Here is a 21477-nt window from a genome sequence, read left to right as displayed (position 1 = left end):
GCAGCTCTGACCTTATATTTCATATTGCTCTACATCGTCCCTGAAGGTTCTTAAAATCCCGAGAAAGGATTTATAAGACACCTGGCCATCCATCTCTGAGAAGAAGGCTGTTTTCTATCGTGAATTCCTGAGAAAGTTAGCTGTGGTGCCAGTTTTTTTTTTTTTAAATCTTTCAGCAGCAGTGTGCCGATGTGTTTTGACAATGTTGTTTGTGACTGACGGAGTCCTCTGCTGAATGCATCTTCCCGTTGTGCTGCTGAAGTTTACCGGAGCTGTGAGTGACAAACTGACGGATAGAACCCCTCAGTTTTCCACTGGGTATTTTTCTACCTGGAACACTACAGTGGTGTGTGCGGTGATAAATTATTCTGTGCCCTCTCTCACTCTCCGTGTCTCTCTGTGTGTGCACCAGGCCCTTCCCGTCGGAGGACACAGCTCTGAATGAGGATGATGTGTACCGGAGCCTTGAGGAGCTGGCAGAGTAAGTATGCATTCCACTACAGACACCAACAAAAACAAAATAACAAATTATGAGATCACTGAATATTATTTTTTTTTATGCTCAAAATAAATACAGATGAATTCCTGGATCTATTAAGATAGATGCTCCTGAAAAGTCTCTTCGCATATTCAACACGCGACGTTTCAAACTGAACTGTGATTGCCACTTCTTCCAATTTCCTCTAACCGCCTAATTACATAAGCGTGGAGCCCTCTGTCACTCTGCCCGTTGCCATGGCGACAGCAGCACTGCTCTGGCTCTCGGCCCGGCTGCCTCCGTGGCTGTCTGCCTGACTTGGTGCATGTTAGGTGGGTGGGTGGGTTTTGCTGGGTGCGAGAGAGAGTCATAGGGTCTCGGGGAGCTGGCTGCGTTCCCGGCAGTGACAGCAGCTCGCCCCACTCAGATTAATGGAGAATACTTAGTTAACCGCCCTGAGATGGGTGTCATTCATCACAGGGAGATAGGAGGGAAGAGAGCGGGAGACAGAAAGGAGAGCACGCGGGCTGTAGATATATGCCTGCTGAATGCATGATTGTGATGTTCTTTAGGGGATGAGGAATGTGCTCTTGTTAGAGGAGAGCGCCAGCCAAGCAGGCTAATGCTGGATTAGAGCGCAGCTTAGCCAAACATGCAGCCCTGCAAGCTTGGAGCACAGGCCTTTACCTTGAAAACTGAACTCGGTGTTGCACTAAAAGGGAATACTAAAAAACATGTTGATTTAAAGATTTTATTAGCGAAAAAAGAAGAAAATGGTGAAAATGTCTTCATAGAAAGAAAACAACATACAGATAGGCTTTTTGTTATATAGCCTATAGCATGCTGCCGGGGCTTGCAGACTGTGAAGTGGGAGAGTTGTAGTGGGGGACTGAAGAAAGAGATGTGAGGCTGTGAGATCCTGAGGTGAGAGATACAGGTGCAGCGGCAAGCTGTATGCACGAGTTATGACTCTTGTACACATATTTATCTGTCATGAATAAACCTCCATAAATCTGCTTACAAATCGTGACTCGTAGCTCCGGATCTTGATATGAATCCATCGCATTTTGACTTTTCATTTGTATCTCAGTAATCCAGTGGTATCTGCCTGTACATCCAGATGTGCGTTGTCAAAAGCTAAATCCATCATAAAGAATTGTCACACACTGCTTATATCAATAATAGTTCAAGGATCCAGTGGCTATAGCTAGTGCATGGTATCCATAGCAACAAGAGTCACAGATAGCGTGTCAGCCTTAGTGTATTTTTTCTGTAGCTGATGGCATGTCTTTAATTTGCCTCCGAGCTCTTACATGTGAAATCTTCTCTGTCCACTATTGGGTTTAAGCCCCCTGTAACCATGGCAGCAGCTTCACCAGGAGCCTGAAGCTGGAGGAGTTGATCTGATTTTTTTGTTGTTTTTTTTTTTTTTTTTTTTTCCTGAAATGGTCAGTGTGTCGTAACATGGTGCTCTTTGTGTAACCTGCAGGTGCAGAGGGCAGGGGCTTATTGAATTAATCATGGCGCTCTGCAGCACGGCTGATCTTGACCTTTTACAAAGAACATGTATGCATTCCGTTTCGTCAATGAACTGACACATAATTGATTCATCAGCGGGTCCCGCACCTAATGCAGTTGGACACACTTAGCACATGGGCCACGTTAGCAATAACCCTGCTCCGAAAGACTTATTAATTACCCTGAAATATTGATGCACGCATGATTTACTATGAGTGCATGACTGAACTGCGAGAGTGAGGGAGAAGACAATGATGATCCTACCACAGTAATAAGAGTCATTTTTTATGCCTCCGTGCTGGCGACAACTGCGGCCCGGGGGCATTACGTTTTCAGGTTACTTAAACTCTAACACCTTGAGGAAATTTCTTCAAATTCGGTACAAACATTCACTTGGACTCAAGGATAAACTGATTAGATTTTGGTGGTCAAAGATCGAGGTCACTGTGAACGCACGAAACACATTTAATTCAAGGATTCCCATGCTAATTAACTGGAGTGGCTGGCGGAGGCATACGGCCACGAGGCGGTAATTCTCGTTTATGGATGTTTTACTTTCTAAGAGCCTCCAAGAGGAAGCGAATGAGACAGTAATAGGACATATGGTCTCATAAAAACAACAGCATGTAAGGAATAAAAAACAATAGTGTCACCTGAAATATTTAGTGTGAGCAAATAAAGCTGCGTGGAGTAAAACAGAATATCACAGCTAACAATAAAAATCGATAAAATGGCATCATTAAGTTCAGTGGTGAGACGACAAAGGATACTAACGGCTACGGACAGCGATCGATATAAAATGGATTTTGGGGTGAGATTTAAAAACAGAGATCATGCCAGCGGACCGAATGTTAAATGGAAGATTGTCGCTGGAGCCATGCAGCTGAGGATCGATCAGTATGGTTTTTTTTTTTTCTTTTGTTTGTTTTCTTATCTGGAGCACCAAAAAGACTTGGTGAACTGGTGAACCTCAGGGGACTCTGAGAACAGCTGGAAGCTCAGTCTTCACCGACGTAATCATGGTGTCCGTTTCCCAAAGATGCGCTACATGCACGCAGTGTGTGAGGGAAAGTTTGTGTTTGACACCTATCATTTTAGAGGTCACTTACCTTTCTGGATGATCTCCATATTTACAACATCATGTCAGAGGAATTTATGTCCTGTGAGGTGGATTGAGGCTTTAGGCTGTCAGTATGAGCTCACCTGGAAACCGCTTCTCTAAATGAGCAGTATGGAGATTCTGGGATGGGGTGCATGGCATATATTTACAAAGCAAGCACCTCTTTGCAGTTTGCTAGACCCCTATCTGTTTGCAGGAGTGTCTGAGTCAGGTAGAGGGCCAGCCTCCACCTAATTGAGGTCTCCCGGGTTAATATGGTAAACCTGGTTCCTACTTCCTCCCTCTGGCTTTGTGATTTCAAGTCTTCACGTTGCTTAACTCGGAGTCCGTCTGGAATGACTCCATCCCGGAGTTGACAAAGCATGAAATGGGAGTGGATCGGGCACAGTCGCCAAGGGACTTCTTTCCTCTGCGAAAGACACACACGGATTTACATTCTGAAGCAAACAGTGTCAAAAGCCCTTTGTGTCACTCTTTCGCAGTTCGTTTTGCTCCATTAATCCCTTGGGCAAGCTGACATGAAAAATCAATAACTTCAAAATGGATGGAGCTCAGTCTAGGTTATTATTCACTGCAAGGTATGAAGTCACATACTTTTTTAATGAAACTTTTAATTAACCACACGAACACTATCTAGAGATGATATAGTGATATTTGCACATTCCGGAGGCCTTAGACATGTACTCTTATCTTTGGCTTTTAGGGTTCTGTTTTAATTCATCCTCTTAACACATACAGTGTGGTAGAATTATCATACTGTACTGGAGCTCCCACACACAGTACATCAACTTCCTATATAAAAGAAACATAATATTATTCTAATAGAAACCTGTAAGGCAGCCAAGCCTTTGGGGACATATGCTCAGTAGCTCTGGTGAGTCATCCTCCGCCCCTGTTCTCCACTGATGTAACTCGATGTCATTGAGGGCTGCGAGCAGAGGCTAGCGGGGACGATTGCGTGCAAAACACACTGGACACCCTTTGGCCTGTCACTGTGTAATCAGACAGAAAATTAGACCTAATTCACGAGACCTCGGGACTCTGCTCCCACTCGTTATCTCACTGATGCATTGTGATACATGCACATGCGCACACCTACACATGCAAGCGCACGGCGGGCATGAATTAGTTTGAATGAGTTATTAATGACCACTAGAGCCAAATAGACAAAGCGGTATACATAGAAAAGTGTCACCACGCTAGAAGGACAGATGTCCCTTACAACCCACATACAAACACACACACACACACACACACACATGCACACCTGACAGCTTGAAATGTTAAGAATCAATACTACATGCCTGAATAATTAACATTAACATTTATAACCTTGAACCCAAAAAAAAAAAAAAAAGGACGAACTTTTGTCCTCGGGTAGTTGTCTGTTTCCTGTGAATCACTTGTGCGTGTGAATGGTGGACTTTACCACTAACAATCAATGACAGAGTGGCCATCGGGAGAGCCGAGACTTTTCCCAATGGGCTGCCGCACAAATTGGGCCGATGGCTCAATGTGGGGGGAACACAAAAAAAAAAAAATAAAAAAAAACATTAGGGAGAGACAGAGAGCGAGCAAGAGGGAGCGAGATAGATGCGGCTGCTATCACGGTTTAAACACAGAGGCTGTTGCTGCCTCGTTTTACATGAAGTTTAAAAAAAAAAAGAAACATAAAGGTCTGATTGAAAAGCTCGCTCCCATTTCACAAGAAAGTTACAATATTCTTTTAGTACATCAAGGTCATGATTAATAATGATGAAATGAAGTGCAATAAAATAAGGTCAAACATAATACAATAAACCTGCCGAGTTCTTACCATCACTTTGACTAACCTGAGCCATAAAACCGAGGGCTAACCCTAAAACAGCCCTTTGAAAAAGTGAAGAGGAGCGAAAATAGGAATGTGTTCTTTGTCCAAACTGTCCTCAATGTCGAGGTCTAAAGCTCACATCGGTCCCCACAATACACTAGCACAGACACACACACATCTCAAGCGTATAAAGCCATTGAGTTTTTTTTCAAAAACAAGCATGTCATCTTTCATCAGCAGCACCTTTTTTTTTTTTTTTTGATTCTGTGAAACCCAGAACAAGAGGCAGTGTAGTTCAGGTTTCTAAATATGTTATTATGGGCTTCGTTATAGTAATATACTCGTAGGATCAATGCATATTGACAGTGAAAACAGTCAATCACTTCAGAAGCTGATTAATAACATCACCAGCTAGAAATCTGAAGGTAGGTTAACGGTAGATGAATGATTTAAAACCATCAGGAAACGTGAACACTAGTCATTAGACTACTGATTCTTCTGGCTAATGAGTAATCAGTTGTGTCAATACAGGTTTTGGATCAGTAGAGTTACTTCAGCAACAGGAAACTCTCTCCTGAGTCTGTGAGGTATTCAGAAAAAAAATCAATGCAGATAATGCATTAGAAGAAAAGCCAGACGATTAGAAATGGGGGAGTAATCAACATTCAGCAGTTTTAATTGAAACTAAACATTTGAAAGAGGCACATTTGAGACCGACAGATAACCAGCAATAGCACCAGCTATTGGGGATTAGTAAAAAAGAGAAAGTCAAAATTAGAAAGTTGAAAAATGAAACCAGCCAATAGGACGCTTTCCCTCAAACCCGATGAGCCCTCAAACACATCAGTGCAAAGCAGTGATTAATCAGTAATGAAAAAGCATGACATTATAAAAGCAGGAAAAGGTTAAACTTCATGACTGGGCCAAAGGAATATTGGACAATGACAAAATAACCAACTGGGAAAGAAGAAGGGGCTTAAATGTCATCACTAATCAATAAGATATTTCCCTCTGACAAACTGGAGATCAGTAGATATAGATGATGGAAAGCAAGATAAAATGATTCTGTTCAGTTTTTCTATTTTCTATTCATTGTTTTTGCTTAATGTTTTTCTGTTCTTATGATATTTACTAGTTTAATACAAAATAAAAAAAAGCCCTTCAGCTGTTGCTCCATGCTCTCCCTGGAGATCCCGCCCCTCTCAGATCTCTCCACGGGTCACATTCATATCGCTGCACTAGCACGCCCTCACATAATACTGTCTCTGAGGGATTAGAGGGGAGATGAAATACAACATCTGTGTTCCCAAAAACTTCTCCTCCGTGCAACACGTCAGTCTCTGCGGGAGCGTGCCGCAGCCTCCGAGTTCAGAGAGGAGGCTGATGGGACGGCGTCGGCTGGCCGCTGTCCTCCCACACAGCCTCCTCAGTATTCAGCATGAGCCACTTTTGCTTGATGAAGAAAGAGGAAGCACATAGCTGAGAGTGAACCAAGCCACCTCAATTAAAACTTCAAACACCCAACCCCCCACCCCCACCCCACGCAAAAGCATGATGACAAAGCTGAATATTTGATTTAGGGCACTTCTATCTTCTCTCAATTTTTTTTATCCCCCTTTCACACAGACAGTGAAAGGAGGAATATTTTAGACATGGTGGCAGATGTAGAAGGTCACACGTTGCCGTGTCACTGTGGAGAAAATTCAGCAATCTGTGCCCACAAATCTTCTTTTAGAATATTCATGAATGAACAAAGTATATAAAACCCTGAGAAAATATCCCATTTCAGGGAACTTAAAGTGAAATTACATCTTCTGATCCGAACCTGCTTGGTTTGGTCCAAGGACAGATGTGTTATGGCTCCCATCGGGCAGGCAGGGGTGAAGTGTATCTTCCTCAAGAATATTCAAACAGGTAGGTTTACTCGCTGGGGGTCATAGGCAGATATATTTGGACGAGGCACTGCTCATCGGAGAACAGAAATCCTTCTCTGTCATGCCATCCCTTCACCCGGTGATTATCTGGCTTCAAGTGACCTCCTCAAGGACATTTAAGCACGATGGACACGTGCCAAGCTTGAACTCTGGTCCTTTTCTCAGCAGGTGGAGCAAGTTGGCACCTTTCACAGTGTAATCTCTACTTATTTATTTATTTATGATGAATATTTATTTATTCATGTATCACATATAAATGAATAAATGGCATATTTATTCATTGATGTGTAAATATGATGTCATATTCATTGATTCATTTATGACAAGACATTTTTTTTCCCACCATGTAAATAATTCATGTCAGCCCAACTTTGATACACACTCTTATGGAAAGCAGCAATTCTAGCCGACTTACAGCCCGACTTTCACAATAAAATCAGAGCGAAAACAGGATGCACATCGTGGACTGTGTTTCTACCCAAAATGATTGTCATGTGATCTTTTTGCCAGATCGCCAAACCCCTAGCGCAACGTTGACGTTTTGCAGCAACAGGCCGAAGAGGGGAGCGGTCTCAGTGACCTTTTGACCGCCAACATCTAATCAGTTCGTCCTAGAGTCCAAGTGAGCGCTTGTACCTTCACGAGAATGGGACATACGGACGGTCAACCCAAAAAACATAACACCTCCGGGCCACAGCTGCAGGCATTAATAACAACGCGGCTCGAGCTGTAGGCCTCAGCATAACTCATTTAATCGATGGCACCATCATACATCAGCTGTCTTCACCACAATAAAATTGGGGTGAATGAAATTTACTATAAACAGACAAACAGTTGCCAACTTTGATCTGTGGTTCTCCATTATTTATCAGGCAGCTCTTACTGCCTTTATTTGTTTACACTATTTAATCATTTATTTCCTTATTTCCTGTGACTTAAAGCTCCCTGTTGATTAACTACATCGACATGGGCCCACTGCCAAAGCGTTTTCTTGCTGATGCGTCTCCGCTTCCTCGAAAAAGTTTCCCCAAACAATAATTGCTTTTGCAGAACAGAGGGGAAGTACAGCGCGAGCTCCTGGAGCAGGAGCCTCTTTCCCAGAAGATGCTGTTCTCCACAGTAACCGCCTGAGCTCTGNAATCATTTATTTCCTTATTTCCTGTGACTTAAAGCTCCCTGTTGATTAACTACATCGACATGGGCCCACTGCCAAAGCGTTTTCTTGCTGATGCGTCTCCGCTTCCTCGAAAAAGTTTCCCCAAACAATAATTGCTTTTGCAGAACAGAGGGGAAGTACAGCGCGAGCTCCTGGAGCAGGAGCCTCTTTCCCAGAAGATGCTGTTCTCCACAGTAACCGCCTGAGCTCTGCTGGCTGCTGGCCTAATTAAAGGTCAGTCAGCTAGCTTGGTGCCAGAGCAACATAAACTCATTAAAGGGAAATGCCACTCAATAACGCAACACAGCGGAGGTTTGTGAACGCCGGGTACTGTGTCCCCCTCGCCTGCGACAGTATCAGTCATCAGGAGAATGAGCTCGTACTGGTTTGACCGCAGAGTGCCTCTCTGCCGTCAGAGGAGTTTAAAAGGACGTCTAACATATGTGTGTTCTTGTGTGTGTTTTTCCCCAGTGAGCATGACTTGGGTGAGGATGACATCTATGACTGCGTGCCGTGTGAGGACGATGGGGATGACATCTATGAGGACATCATTAAGGTGGAAGTACGACAACCCATGGTGAGAACTCGGCCCTTTCATCCCTGTGAATGTTTAATCAGTTATCGATGATGTAAGTGTCTCAAGTGTTTACCACATTGTGAATCTTATTCCGGGGTAAAGGTCTGTGACGGACAATGTGCGGGAATTTTTCTTTTGCATGATTTCATTTTCCTTCACACCTGTTTACCAGATGTCCATCGGACAACACAGTATTTCTGAATGTCTTTCATGACTGGTGGTAAATGTGACTTCTGACTTGCACTGCTTTGCCTCTCTCACGCTGCTGCAGATCAGATACATGCAGGTGAGTGCTGCTGTGTTTGTGACTCACCCCACCCTGTCAGCTAACTCCCCTCCACCGCTTCATTTAAAAGGAACTCATAGCATCCCGAGTGAATAACCTGCCAATTAGTTTAGTGACCCGTGCGTAGAGTTGGGGGGGGGGGGGCCCCATCTGGTCCACAGGTCTGACTCAGGGCCCTTTGGAGACGTCTGTGACTTCATCTCGGTGACTACAACGTTAACCTGACGTCAGCGAGGACCAGCAGCTGCCACATGGACGAATAAACATTGTCCTGCTGGCTTTCGGTGCCGGTTCTTATTGGTTGATTAAATGCTGGCTTGTATTTTTTGCAGTGTTATTGCCAGTTTCTGTATTATCAGTGCCTGGTTATCAACAGCGGAAATCTGTTCCAGATGACTGTTCACTCGTATCACTACCACAGCGTAGAAAAAAGCCCCCTGTGTGTGCGTGTGTGTGTTTTTTTTTTTTTTTTTTACCAGGGTCTTTAAGGTGACTCACTTATAATATGCATTCCAGCATATTGTTCTTTGAGAGAATCAACATGCATATATACACACACACACACACACACAGACATAAGGCCTCAAGAGAAACGCTCTGTCTAGATAAGTTTGTATCTTTTCCCCCATCCTCCCCCGCTCCCTTACAATATGCAATCTGCTTAACAACCGTGGATTCATCTACATATACTGCACATACATACATACACATGTAGATGAAGCCGAGAGATCTTAATCTCACTGCCTGATTAAATAAAGATTAAATTAAAAAATATATATATATACGCCCGCCAGCCCACACATACATGCACATATTCTCACATGCTTCCCTCTATCCACAAAGTCATCACCGCCTCACTGTACTCGAGCCGTGTCAGCAGCTGCAGTCCGTCAGTCTAGGTGAACATTTCATTATCATTTCTGAAACCAGATAAAATGCTTTAATTAACAAGTGTACGGTCTAACCTTTTGGATTTATGTTTTCCTTCTGTTCCAGCAGATATTTCTCTCCACTAATTTCCCAACAGTATGAAAATCATTTTTGCAAAGCCAATCAGCCATGTGCTCAGAAGTCTCTGGAAACAACCCGGACACCTAGAAATTACCTTTCTACACAACTAAACTGCAACAGCGACTACGTTTTGTAGGAAACACGATGGATTACGTTTTCTATTACATAATCAGGATGTTGATACTGAACATATCAGCAGAAAGTTCACAGACAACTTTTGTTGATTCCACCAAAATATTGTTTTGTTGTACAATATCCACTTGAAGTGGCTACAGCATTAACAATCTTTGATTAAACAGTGACTTCAGACAAAACATATTTACATTAACAAAAACCACAGACTTGTCATGTTCCGTCAAGGGGCGGCTGAGACTCAACATGAGTAACAAACAAACTAATCCATTTGGAAACAAAACACCAACAGACCCTACCCAAATATAACGAAACCAAATTACAATAACTAACCTCCCTAACTAACATAAACAGGAGAGAAGGTGGTGAATCGAAAATAGCAGTAAACCCCTACTAACTCTAGAATACAGTAAAGCCCTAAATATGGCAAGAGTTACACAGATGCAGAAAATGGTGTGGCCGGTTGGGACAGGAGGTAGATGAGTTTCTCTCCTTGCAGCTCAGCTGCGCCATCTGACAGGAGCCAATCATCTGCGAGATCCCATGTTGTCCACCAATCACCTCCTCGTCCTGGCACACACCTATTTGCGTACACACACACTCATTCACACGTCATGCCAACTTTCATGCTACAGGAAAAAAAAAAAAACATGCACAACCAAAATAAAAACAATACGACTGTAGTTGTAACACCTGACCTTCACCAAAGTGTTTTTGTTGCCTGAACCACAGAGCCCTGGATATGAGCCCTGGTCTCTGATGTGACAGTTTGCACTTTGTAACCTGCCATCCACCCCAACCACCTGCTAGTGGCTCCATTGCTGTTAATAAAAGTAGCATTCATTCAAAAAAATATGTTCCCTCTGAACATGAACTGACCAGTTATTATGTTTCATATCTGCTGTTGCAGTGTAGTTGTATATTAAAGTAATTTCTAGGAGACAGGGCTGCTGGGGAAGCAGTACTGATAATGAGTGGACCTGAGCTGTCGAATCCATCACACTCACTTTTGTCAGCGTTACATTATGGTTGCATTGTAATGCAGATTAAGTGTAAACCTACTGGTAAAGTTTGCACTGTGGAATCTCTAGTAATACAGTTTGATGGATTACAAAACTCAAGTAATGTTACAGAATCTGACAATACATTTCCATACTGTCTGAAATAAATAGAAACAAATTGGTGCCTGAAATATATTAAAACTTCCAATCAGTAGTGTCACTTTGAATCTGCATTTTGCCACACAATTCTTACAGCTTTTAATATGAATGTTATTTACATGAAAAATCCTCCCTGATGATGCAAAAATGGCAAACATTAATCATTAAGACAGGACTATGGTACAAATTAGAGTTCATAAATTATCATAAAGTCCAGTTGTCCTGATTCATTTCATGTCTCATCACTGTAGAAAATGGGAATGACAGAAGATGACAAGAGAAACTGCTGCTTAGTGGAGATCCAGGAGACTGAAGCAAAGTACTACAAGACTTTAGAGGACATTGAGAAGGTGAGTGTGCGGGTGTATTGATACGTGTGCGTTCTTATCCAGGTACGAACGATGCTGTGTCACAGTTTCCTTTTGTCACTTCTTCTTCCTCGGAGTCTCGGGCCTGTGGTCGGGTCACAGCATGGAAATGTTAGCTATTGGCAGATTGATTTGGGAGCACAAATGTCACAGGAGGTGATCGATACAGTTATTATTGGCTCAGCCTCCACAAGAGACACTGATCCCTGAGGCTTTAAGTATACATGAGCGCACACACACACACACACACACACACACACACACACACACACACACACACACGCGCGCTTTGCTGTCAACCAGTGTTTTGGAAGGTGTCCAAAAAAAAAAAAACAACTAATACAATACTTCCTAAACAATACATATATTACATCTCCCGAAATTGTGAGATGAGAATTTTACATTATTTTCTAAAAGTCATAAACGTCCCTCCCTCTCACTGGTACATTGTTCTTCATTTCTCTTTGTTTCTCCATCTTATTTGGCAGAGGTTGTGATATTCTGATGGTTATCCATAATAGAACAAGAGTCTCAGCATGTTTTCCAATAAAGAGCTTTGACAGGTTGCTCGTGGAGTCTGCTGGTGGAGACGCTGGACATATTTTACTCTGACATTCTGATTGTGTACAGGGGTGTTTGCAGAATGCAGAGCATCAAGCCTCCTCTGACATTTTCCTCTTTATTCACATTGCTCCTTCCTGAACACAATATTTTTTAAGAGGGTAGTGAACGCACACATTCTTTACACCACTCTTGTTCTCTACACGACACTGTTCTCTCTCGTCTTTGCACTGCTTGCTTTGTCTTTGCACTATTTTTGTCTTGTCTTTGCACCGTTTTTGCCTCGTTTTTGCATTTTTTTTTTTAATCCTATCTTTGCACCGTTTTGCCTTGTCTTTGCACTGTTTGTTTCATTTTTGCACTGTGTTGTTTTGTCCTTGCACTGTTTTTGTCAGTTTTATCTTGGGCACTTTATGTTCATATGTTGTCCGCCTTGTTGGTACCATTGGCCCTAAAGAATGCATTTTCATGTCTACTGTGTACTTGTATATGAATTGGTTGTGAATGAAATTCTCTTGAGGGAAGAGAGTCGTTCATCTCACTGCTGCGTTTGCTCCTATGAGATGTTCATACTGTATGACAGCAGAAGCACCTGCGTACCCAACCATGTCTGTTTTGGAGGATATCGGGGGGCTTCACTGAATTCACTTACTTGCTAATTGCTTAGAAAATGTTATTACAGCAGCATGTTACGTCGGACATCACTACCCTCAACTTTGCTGCCCACAAATGCCGACAAAGTCGAGCAGCTTCCCAGTAAAACATCCAGTCCTGTGTTTAAAGCATCATAAACTCACAGACGCACACCAGCTCTGTGTGGTAATGAACCATTGTTAAGATCAGTGTTGCCGACACATCAGTTTCCATGTTGACAGATTTCATTCGCGATTTGATGGAGAGCCACAAATCATCCGCTCCACTAATTTCATTAAACTAAATGTGTACCGTGCGTTTCCCACATCGGACCAACACGAGACTAAATTGGAATAAATAACCTTCTTGTGATCAGAGGACTCGTTAAGCTTAATTGAGTTGGGGTTAATAAAGCCTGTCATCTCTTCATTGCTTCTTAGTTGATCTATTTGCTATTATTATGATGATGGAATGTGACAACCATAAAACAATGTTAGAGAAATAACAGGCAGGTTCTTTCTTCTACACGCATCCAGAACAGCTGTACAGTGTGTATTTATGGCTCGCTCAGTGTTATAGCCTGAAATTAAATAACCCCACACACCATGTGAACAGCACTGTAGTGCCTCCATCTTTTATAGTTTAGCCTGGAATTGGTGTTCTTTGTTTCTGCCGCTAACTTTCAGTTTTGTGTCCTCAGATCTGCTAAAAGCTTTATCATCATTTTATCGGTACATTTGTGAGAAGAAAAACTATAAAGTCTGAGTTTGTATTTCATACTTTGAAAGAAATCTGTCCATCTGCTCTTAAGAAAAACACATTTTCACTGGCTCGTCTCTTGTTTTTCTTCAAGAATTACATGATCCCGTTGAAGCAAGTCTTAAGTCCACAGGATATGGAGGCTATCTTTGTCAACCTGGAGGTGAGCACCCGCTCAAGCAAGGAAAAAGATTTCTGTACAGCACGCCTGGATTTGTCGCACACCAACTGATTAATTCAATATGTGTATGGATGGCTGAATGAATGACAGGATGTGTTGTGTATATATGTATAACCATGGGTGTTAACCGGGCTGTATGCAAGTTCACGGTTCAGTACGCGATTTTGGTGTCATGGTTCAGTGTTTTCAGCAGAGTGAGGGAAAAACTATTTCCTTTTTATACTTTTTGAAAAAAGCATAACACTAGCAATATTCTATATTTTTCTTATCATCTAAAAGACTAAAACCAACAATGAATTGATCCCACCAACAAGTATTTTATTTCTATATGCCATAGAGCTCCATTATTGTCGTAAAACTATTTACAACACATCAGCGAGTCGCACTGTTGCACTGGTTCCTTCATTACTAAGAACACAGCTACTGGAGTTTATTTCGAGTCAGTCCCACGTACAGTATCCTGCTGCTTTAAGTACTGGCTAGAGACTACAAAGGTGTGTTAATCCGCAGCTGAAAATAGTCCTCAATAGACACACTTTTATTTCTATTTGAGTAATGTTTGCTAAGAACTACAGTGTCCAGCTGTTTATATATATATATATATATATATATATTTTTGTAGCTTATACATTAGTGACCCATTTTTAAAGATTTATGCCTTGAGCAGAAATGGGGAATGAATGGGTGACAGTTGAGGCAGGGGATGTCAGAAAGGTATTGGAAGACGGAATAACACATTGTTGGTTTTGGTCTTTTCATGAGAACTGTTGACAATAAGAAAGATGTAGAATAATGCCTGCATGTTCCATTAGATAGCAGGCTATAGTGGACAACAATTGATACTCCACAGACTTTACAATGTGAATGTTTTATTTAGATTCTGCTAATGCCAAGACATGGACTGGAATTCACTACATTATATCACATAGCATAAAATACTGAATACATGTGGTGTTGCACGACTAATGTGCTTAACATCCTAGGAAATAACTACTTACACTATGTATACATCTGTTTATGTATGTAACTCTCTGTAAAGGAGAGAATAAGAATGAAGCTTATAATGATTCTCATATTTATTGTGATTTTTGCTCAGGATGTAATCAAGGTCCACTTTGCCCTCCTGCGAGCCATCGACCTGAACATGGTCAGCGGAGGAAGTGGCCTGGGGAAGATCTTCCTCGACTTCAAGGAAAGGTTAGTAACCTTGAGTTCAAATGGAAATGGTGGAAACAGAATTTTTTAATTCAGGAGGCTGCATCAAGCTGAGTATCCCCAGCGTCGGAGGTCTTGATGGGATTATTGTTCAAAGAATAAGTCAATTAAAACAAAACGTGTTAGAGGGAAAAGCTGAGAGAGCATGTAACCAATTGTTCCCCATTCAACCAAAACAGTCAGAGTGACTCCTTTCAAGATCACATCAGCTGGTCACGGTCACGTTCCTGTACTGTTGTCTTTCCTCTTACTCAACCGTCATTTTATCTGGTATGCAGGGATCATTGTCTGCAAACCTAACAAAGCTTCAACTTTTCAACTTGTGAAATGCATTCCTCTAGCGTCACCTCAACCATCCTCTTTTTATCAAGTACGTTCTGTCTGTGATGTCAATTTTAAATTTGAATCCCTTAAAATATGTGAAATAAGTATGTTAATATTCTGCCATTCTAGTGCAGCTATTTGCCTTATCCAGTCTGTTTCAAAAACTGACAAGTGCATTTCTACTGGAAACGAGCTGAAATGAATATTGAAGCCTTTTTAGGACGGTAATCACTTTATGATCAAGATATTTCTGCAGTATTTGGATTAGAAAACACATCAAACGGGGAAAGCTGAGGCTTTTTGGCGAGCAGAGTTTCGTCTCAGACGGGGTCTCCATCGTGCCCAGCTGCTGAGCAATGTGTGGATAATTTGCATCCCTGAGGGGAGCAGTGATTTGCCTCCCTGCTGTGCGTGAGTGTGCTGCTTCATAGGTAATGGTAATGATGGTGATGATAGGTTCTGGCCCCAGTCATGATTCCATTCACAGCTATGGATATGCAGCTCTCCTCGAATGATACGGCCATTTCTGCGAGAGTGAGTCACACACTTCACTTTGTGTGGGTGTGTGTGTGTGTGTACTTGTTCTTGCATACATAAGTACACATTATATTTTAACCTGATCGCACACTTTTCTCCCTCGTCATCTTCCTTCCAGCCTGAAACAGGCAGTCACAGTATTTCTGTGGGTGATGTCAGTCTGCATAGGTAATAGGCTCATCGCAGGCCTCTTCCTTAAGCCTAGAGGGCCACGTAACGCAAAGTCAGTGTGACACAAGAGACTCCCTTCCTATTAATAGAGAGAGGCAGGCACATACTCTGTCCCTCTATCTCACACACGCATGCACACGCTCCTACTGTATCTCCTTCCTCGTTTAGCTCGTCTGACTCTCTCATCTGATTGAGCAGTGGTTTGAAGTCCTCTTTTTGCACGCAATCCCAGAGAGTCAAAGGTCCCTGTAAAGGACTGGGAGGTTGTTACAGTAAAAGCTCAGGAGACGTGGCTGGAGATGCAGAAACGGGGGGGGGGGGAATACAAGAAGAGAGTTCAGCAGAAGCATCATTTATATTGTTTATTAAGTAGATATAGCTACTGTTTTCGGCTAATGAGAGTGCTTTGAGCCCTGTTTTTGAGTGTTCTCTGTAAAAACGGAGACAAATTGGTCAAGAATAATTTTTCTTGATATTAGCATAAGATTTTTTTTTAGGTGGCTGTCATTTGGCCTTTGTTTAACATTTTTTTTCTACTTTTTAGCTGGACTGCAAAAGCAGGGCTAGCCCTATAATCTGGAATGTCTCTGACTGACTGACTGACTGACTGACTGACTGACTGAGTGTTGATATTTCTACCACGTCTTAAAATTAATGTGTTTGGTGATTTTGTCAGATGATGTCACAGTTATAAAGTCATGATTTTTGATGGGGTTGAGGTCAGGGCTCTGCGCAGACTGAAGTGTAGTTCTTTCACGCCAAACTGGGAAGCCATTTCTTCATGGACCTGGGTTTGTGCACAGTTACACTGTTATGTTGTATTTTGAAATAGTTTTTTTCATTGTTTTCTGTAAGACTCAGTTGTAGCCAAAAGTAATGAATCTGAGTTAAAATAGATTGCAGTTGTAATTGAGGACCACTGAAGTAAATCAAACCACAAGCATCCATCAAAATAAATAAATAAATGAATAACAATACTTAAAATACAAACCAAAGAAACCAAACCAATCCAAAATTGTGATGTACCTGCGTGATACTCAAATACCTTTATAAAAAGGGGGCATGAGAAAAAGAAGACAAACTCTCCCAAGCTTGAATCACTGTGTGCTGTGGCATTAAGATTTCTATTTTATGTGGAGCTAAACTGCCCCTCCCAAACCGTAAAAAAGAGCCGCAGACCAAAAGTACACCTCCACTCTACCTGATTGTTTTGTGATGGATTCTAACCTTCTGTCTTTGACAGAAATATCTAACATTTACCGTCTATTCATAAACAAATTTGCTAATGATATACCACCTATTGTTCATATTTACCCTCTGCGACATTTTCCAAAATGCGACGCAGGGTTATTTTGAGAAACCGATTCATTAGATTTGCAGATTCTGTGCGTCACAGCCTTTGATTCCCTGCATGTGATTGACATGTATACCTGCCTCATTATGAGTCCCTGCGGTGACCAGTGAGGATTTGGACTCGCACATAGCACCGCTCTCATCGCGCATCTTGGCAATTTTCCTGAGGACCTGGCTAGGCATAAATAATTTGGTTCTCTGTGCTTGTAAGTCTCTGTGACCTTTACAACAATGTGCTTGTATCTTTTTTTCCCAGATCAGTGCAAAAGAGGAAAAGCTTCTTTTTTTTTTTTTTTTTTTTTCAATTTGTCATTGAACTGAATGCCATTCTGAAAATGTCACCGATTTATCTCGACTACTTCTCAGTTCTTAGACAGCCAGGACCAGGCTGAATGGAAAAGCTCACTCAGAGAACGCTCTATAAACTAAATGGGCATCTAAGTACCCTCTTGTTGATATCCTCATTTGCGACATTCCCGAACTCATTTCCGGAGTAATCTGGCTCCCGGATCTCCTCGCAGTGCCCAATCATGGCCTCACTCTGAGCCTCCTTATTGGAGGTCCTCGCTCCATGTTCTCGTCCATATTCTGTGTGCTGCGTATGCCGAGTGGAGGTGAGGGGGTCCCAATGCCATGTGTCAGAGAATATTAGCTGGTTCCACAGCCTGTCACTTCTGGTTTGCTGGGAGATTTCCTCAGTCGCCTGACTTCACTCACGGGGCTCGGCGAGGGTGTGGGGTGTGGGGGGGGGTGGGAGGGGTGAAGGCCCAAGGCGCCGTTACTCAAAATTGCATTTTCTGTGAAATAACATGCACGACGGCGTCCTCATTATGAAAGAGGCCAGCACAGCAGGGCGATATCAGTGCCACTGAAAGGAATATTAACAGCAAGTTTTTACTGCACCAGTGAACTCTCCAACCCAAAGGAAAACTCTCACACAGCTCTGCAGTTCAGAGGTTGCTGCATTGCTTCTCCCTCTGCTTATTCTCTCACCTGTTTGCAAACCTTCTTTTCCAATTTTTAACTGCTTTTCTAATGGTACTAGAGAGCATTTGTTAGTTGGTCCTACAAGGAGAAAAAAAAAAAAAAGTCATCTTTTAAATGTGAAGTTCCTCTCTAGACATGTTTTAAACTATGTAAATATACTCTGCTATGATTAATATTTTGTTTAACGTGTTGTTTACCTGATGCTTGCACTAGGGTTGACAGGTGAAAGAGCAGTGCATATCAAGATGGTTAGCAGAGGAAACATTGGAGACTCAGCCGCATGTTTGAGCCTCAGTCAGACACAGATTCAGATGAGGAGCCTGTTGTGACCAAAATCAGCAACTAGCAGACGTATCAGAATGGTTAGCGTAGTTAGCAACTTAACTTTTGTTTGTTAGCTCGCAGCAACTCTCGCACTCTGTACTGACAAGGTTTCGGGTGTATTTTGCCCCTGTCCCCTGCAAGTTGACAGGATTGGTTCCTTAGTTGGCCCCCCGTATGATGTATGAGCCCCTGACTGTCTGAATCATTTGTTTGAGACTGTCATTGGTTCACTGCAGGTCCAAGGTGGAAATACGCAGTGACGGCGTTGATTGCTTATGTCGCTCATGATATGTCTTCCATTATAAAAAAAAAAAAAACATCATGTGGACATGTTAACAAGGTTAAAAACTTGATTTTCATTGGAGGCGGTCTTTAACAGTTTAAACTTAATTGGCCCCATTGTGCCGGTTCAGGGCCTGGGATGACTTTGTCTGTCTTGTCTCCCTGAACATATGATCCTCCTTCTGCACCTTCTATCTTTTGTTAAGAAATCACACCTTATTCATCTTTCTATTCTTATCAGTGAGAGAAAAATCCATGTTTACTCAAGGGCATAAAAAAGGTGGAAAAACAAGGCATTTTCATCATTAATGCTGTGCTGTAAAAAATAAATAAAATAGAACTTTCGTATTTCTCTTCAGTAGTTTTTCTGAATAACTATTCTGCATCAGATTTTTGGAGTGATACTGTGATTATTTTATATCATTTTGAAACTCTCAAGGTTACTTTAGTTATTGTAGAAAAGGCTGAGAAGGAGCTTTAATACTACCCTAATATTTGCTGTTTAATTAAGATACAGATTCAGAATTCAGAGTTATGTTTTTTTCCTCTCCCTTTATACACCACACAGTATATCTGACTACAAATATTCAAGCACAGATACAAAACAGGAAATGATGAGTTGTTACCTCCTGCTGCAACGTGTCCAGACGAGGTGTCAAATAAAGAGTGTACCTGTCACCGTGTCACGGACTAATTAGGGCTGACTGGGCCAAGAGTGGATGCATGCTGCCATGTGTTTGTGGGTCATTAGGCCTTTTGTTCCACTGCCCGTGTAAGGGAAGAGGACAAATCCTCTGGGTAGCCTCCCGAGCCTCAGATGAAAGACCGTTATTAAATGTATAAAAATATAACTAATTACCTTGCAATATAGCGTCGAAAGATCCAGTTGTTGATTAACTGTAGTTGTGTGTGATTGAGAGATCATGGGTGGGATGTTTTGATGCCAGAAATGCATGCTGTCATTATTGTTATTTGTTGTTTTTTTTCCATTAATCATCTTTAACTTTGAACTACAATGACATCCATACATATTGTGTTTTACTCCTCACCTTTCAAAGATGCAAAAAAACATGCAACTCTGATAAGAAAATAACAGGGATACAGTCATACTGTACAAACCTCTTTGCATGTAACACAACATGCACAGAATTCCCTGAAAAAAATAACAAGGATTAACATGTTAACAGTTAACAATTACACATCTTTCACATGGCAACAACATTAGCCTTTATTTGTGTTTGTCTAAATCCAGTATTCACTCTCCTTCCAGTTCTGGTTTGGTCTCCACCGGCTCTGGACAGGCTGGCCAGATGTTCAGCTTTCTCCAGCTGGTTGCTAACTTTGTACACCTGCTGTTCGGTGCTAAACAGGAAGCATACAGCGAGTTTGTCAGAGCTTGTTTGCTGAAAGCAGCTGCAGGAAATGTGGTCGAGAAAGCCGAGATTGAACCATATATAAAACCAAAGCTCTGAGCTACAAGAGACTAAAATGCCTCCCCGTCACAGCGCCAGTGGTGCTGGCTGACTTGATTGGACATGGGGTTTGTTTACTACAAGTGGAAAACCTCAGAAATTCAGCCTTCAGGCAGCGGAGAACGAGCCACTTGCTCCAGGCGCCCAGTGGTACACATGAAAAAGACACATATTCACAAGCGCACACACACAATTAAAGGATGGCCGTCTTTACAGCCCAGCCAGATAAGCATACAAATCACTCTTTTGATGATTTCCATTCACTTAGCTCTTGCCGTTGCTGTGAGAAAAACATCATTTTAGGTCCCTCTGAGCTAATTTTCCTTATTAAGATCACGCACTGATGAATATGAATGAAACTCCATAAGATCTAGCCTTCGTACATTGTACAACAAGGTGTCCTCAGGAGTAGCTCCTTTACCTTCCTCTTGTTCATCTTTTCTTTTCTCAAACTGCTGCATTGCAACACCAGCGGTTTGAGCCCTTTGCATTAGTGTCATGGAAAAGCTTCTTTAAAGAAGGCCTTCATGTCACATTACATCCCGATAACTTGCTATATGATGGGTGTCTCTGGCACGTGTCCCTGGATCCTCGCCGCACTGCACAGTCTGCCTGCTTTCTTCTAATTGATCAAGGTTCCCATTAATCTCAATCATTTTGTCGTCCTGGAGGAGCGGGAGCTAAGGGGAGCTGTCTCTCTGAGTGCGGATCAAGTCTTAATCAGCGGCTCTTTTTTTTTTTTTTTGCCCAGAGTCAGTTTAACCAGGGTAGGAGCCTCACTGCAGGGGGGCTTTAGTCAGAACTCTGACTGGGCTCCTGTGATCATCTCTGGTCGATCTCTGATGAATGTGTGATAGAAATGCTGCTTTTAAGGAGAAGATTTTGCCTCAGTGTTGAGAGTTCCACCTCTGGCGAAACATCACACTGAATCACATATTTACAGCCTCAACAGTTTAGACATATTTCAAGAGCAGAATTATTCATTTGAGGAGATGCTTTTGTATTAATAATTGAGATGTATAAGTTTGTACTTAAGTGTTTTGGGAGCAGCAGAGTCAAGCTAGGGAGTCATTTCAAAATCTACTTACAGCAATATTAAAGTAAGGCTTATTACACATGGTATTTGTT

The 21477-nt window shown here is 42.0% G+C and overlaps 1 protein-coding gene across 2 annotated transcripts in view; it reads left to right on the top strand.

The window, feature by feature from the left end:
- Positions 1 to 21477, top strand: part of vav2 (vav guanine nucleotide exchange factor 2) — a 209513-nt gene that overhangs the window by 162162 nt on the left and 25874 nt on the right. For both annotated transcript variants that reach the window (XM_022766624.1, XM_022766625.1), the window contains exons 4-8: positions 413 to 481; positions 8488 to 8593; positions 11434 to 11532; positions 13598 to 13666; positions 14781 to 14881. In XM_022766624.1, coding sequence (XP_022622345.1) covers positions 413 to 481; positions 8488 to 8593; positions 11434 to 11532; positions 13598 to 13666; positions 14781 to 14881 — 444 coding nt within the window. The remainder of the gene's footprint in view (positions 1 to 412; positions 482 to 8487; positions 8594 to 11433; positions 11533 to 13597; positions 13667 to 14780; positions 14882 to 21477) is intronic.

This window comes from Seriola dumerili, unplaced genomic scaffold, assembly GCF_002260705.1.
Source record: "Seriola dumerili isolate Sdu_G_001 unplaced genomic scaffold, Sdu_1.0 BDQW01000877.1, whole genome shotgun sequence".
Taxonomy (NCBI): Eukaryota; Metazoa; Chordata; class Actinopteri; order Carangiformes; family Carangidae; genus Seriola; species Seriola dumerili.
Note: the sequence above shows the minus strand (reverse complement) of the source record. Positions and strands in the feature narration are given on the sequence as shown.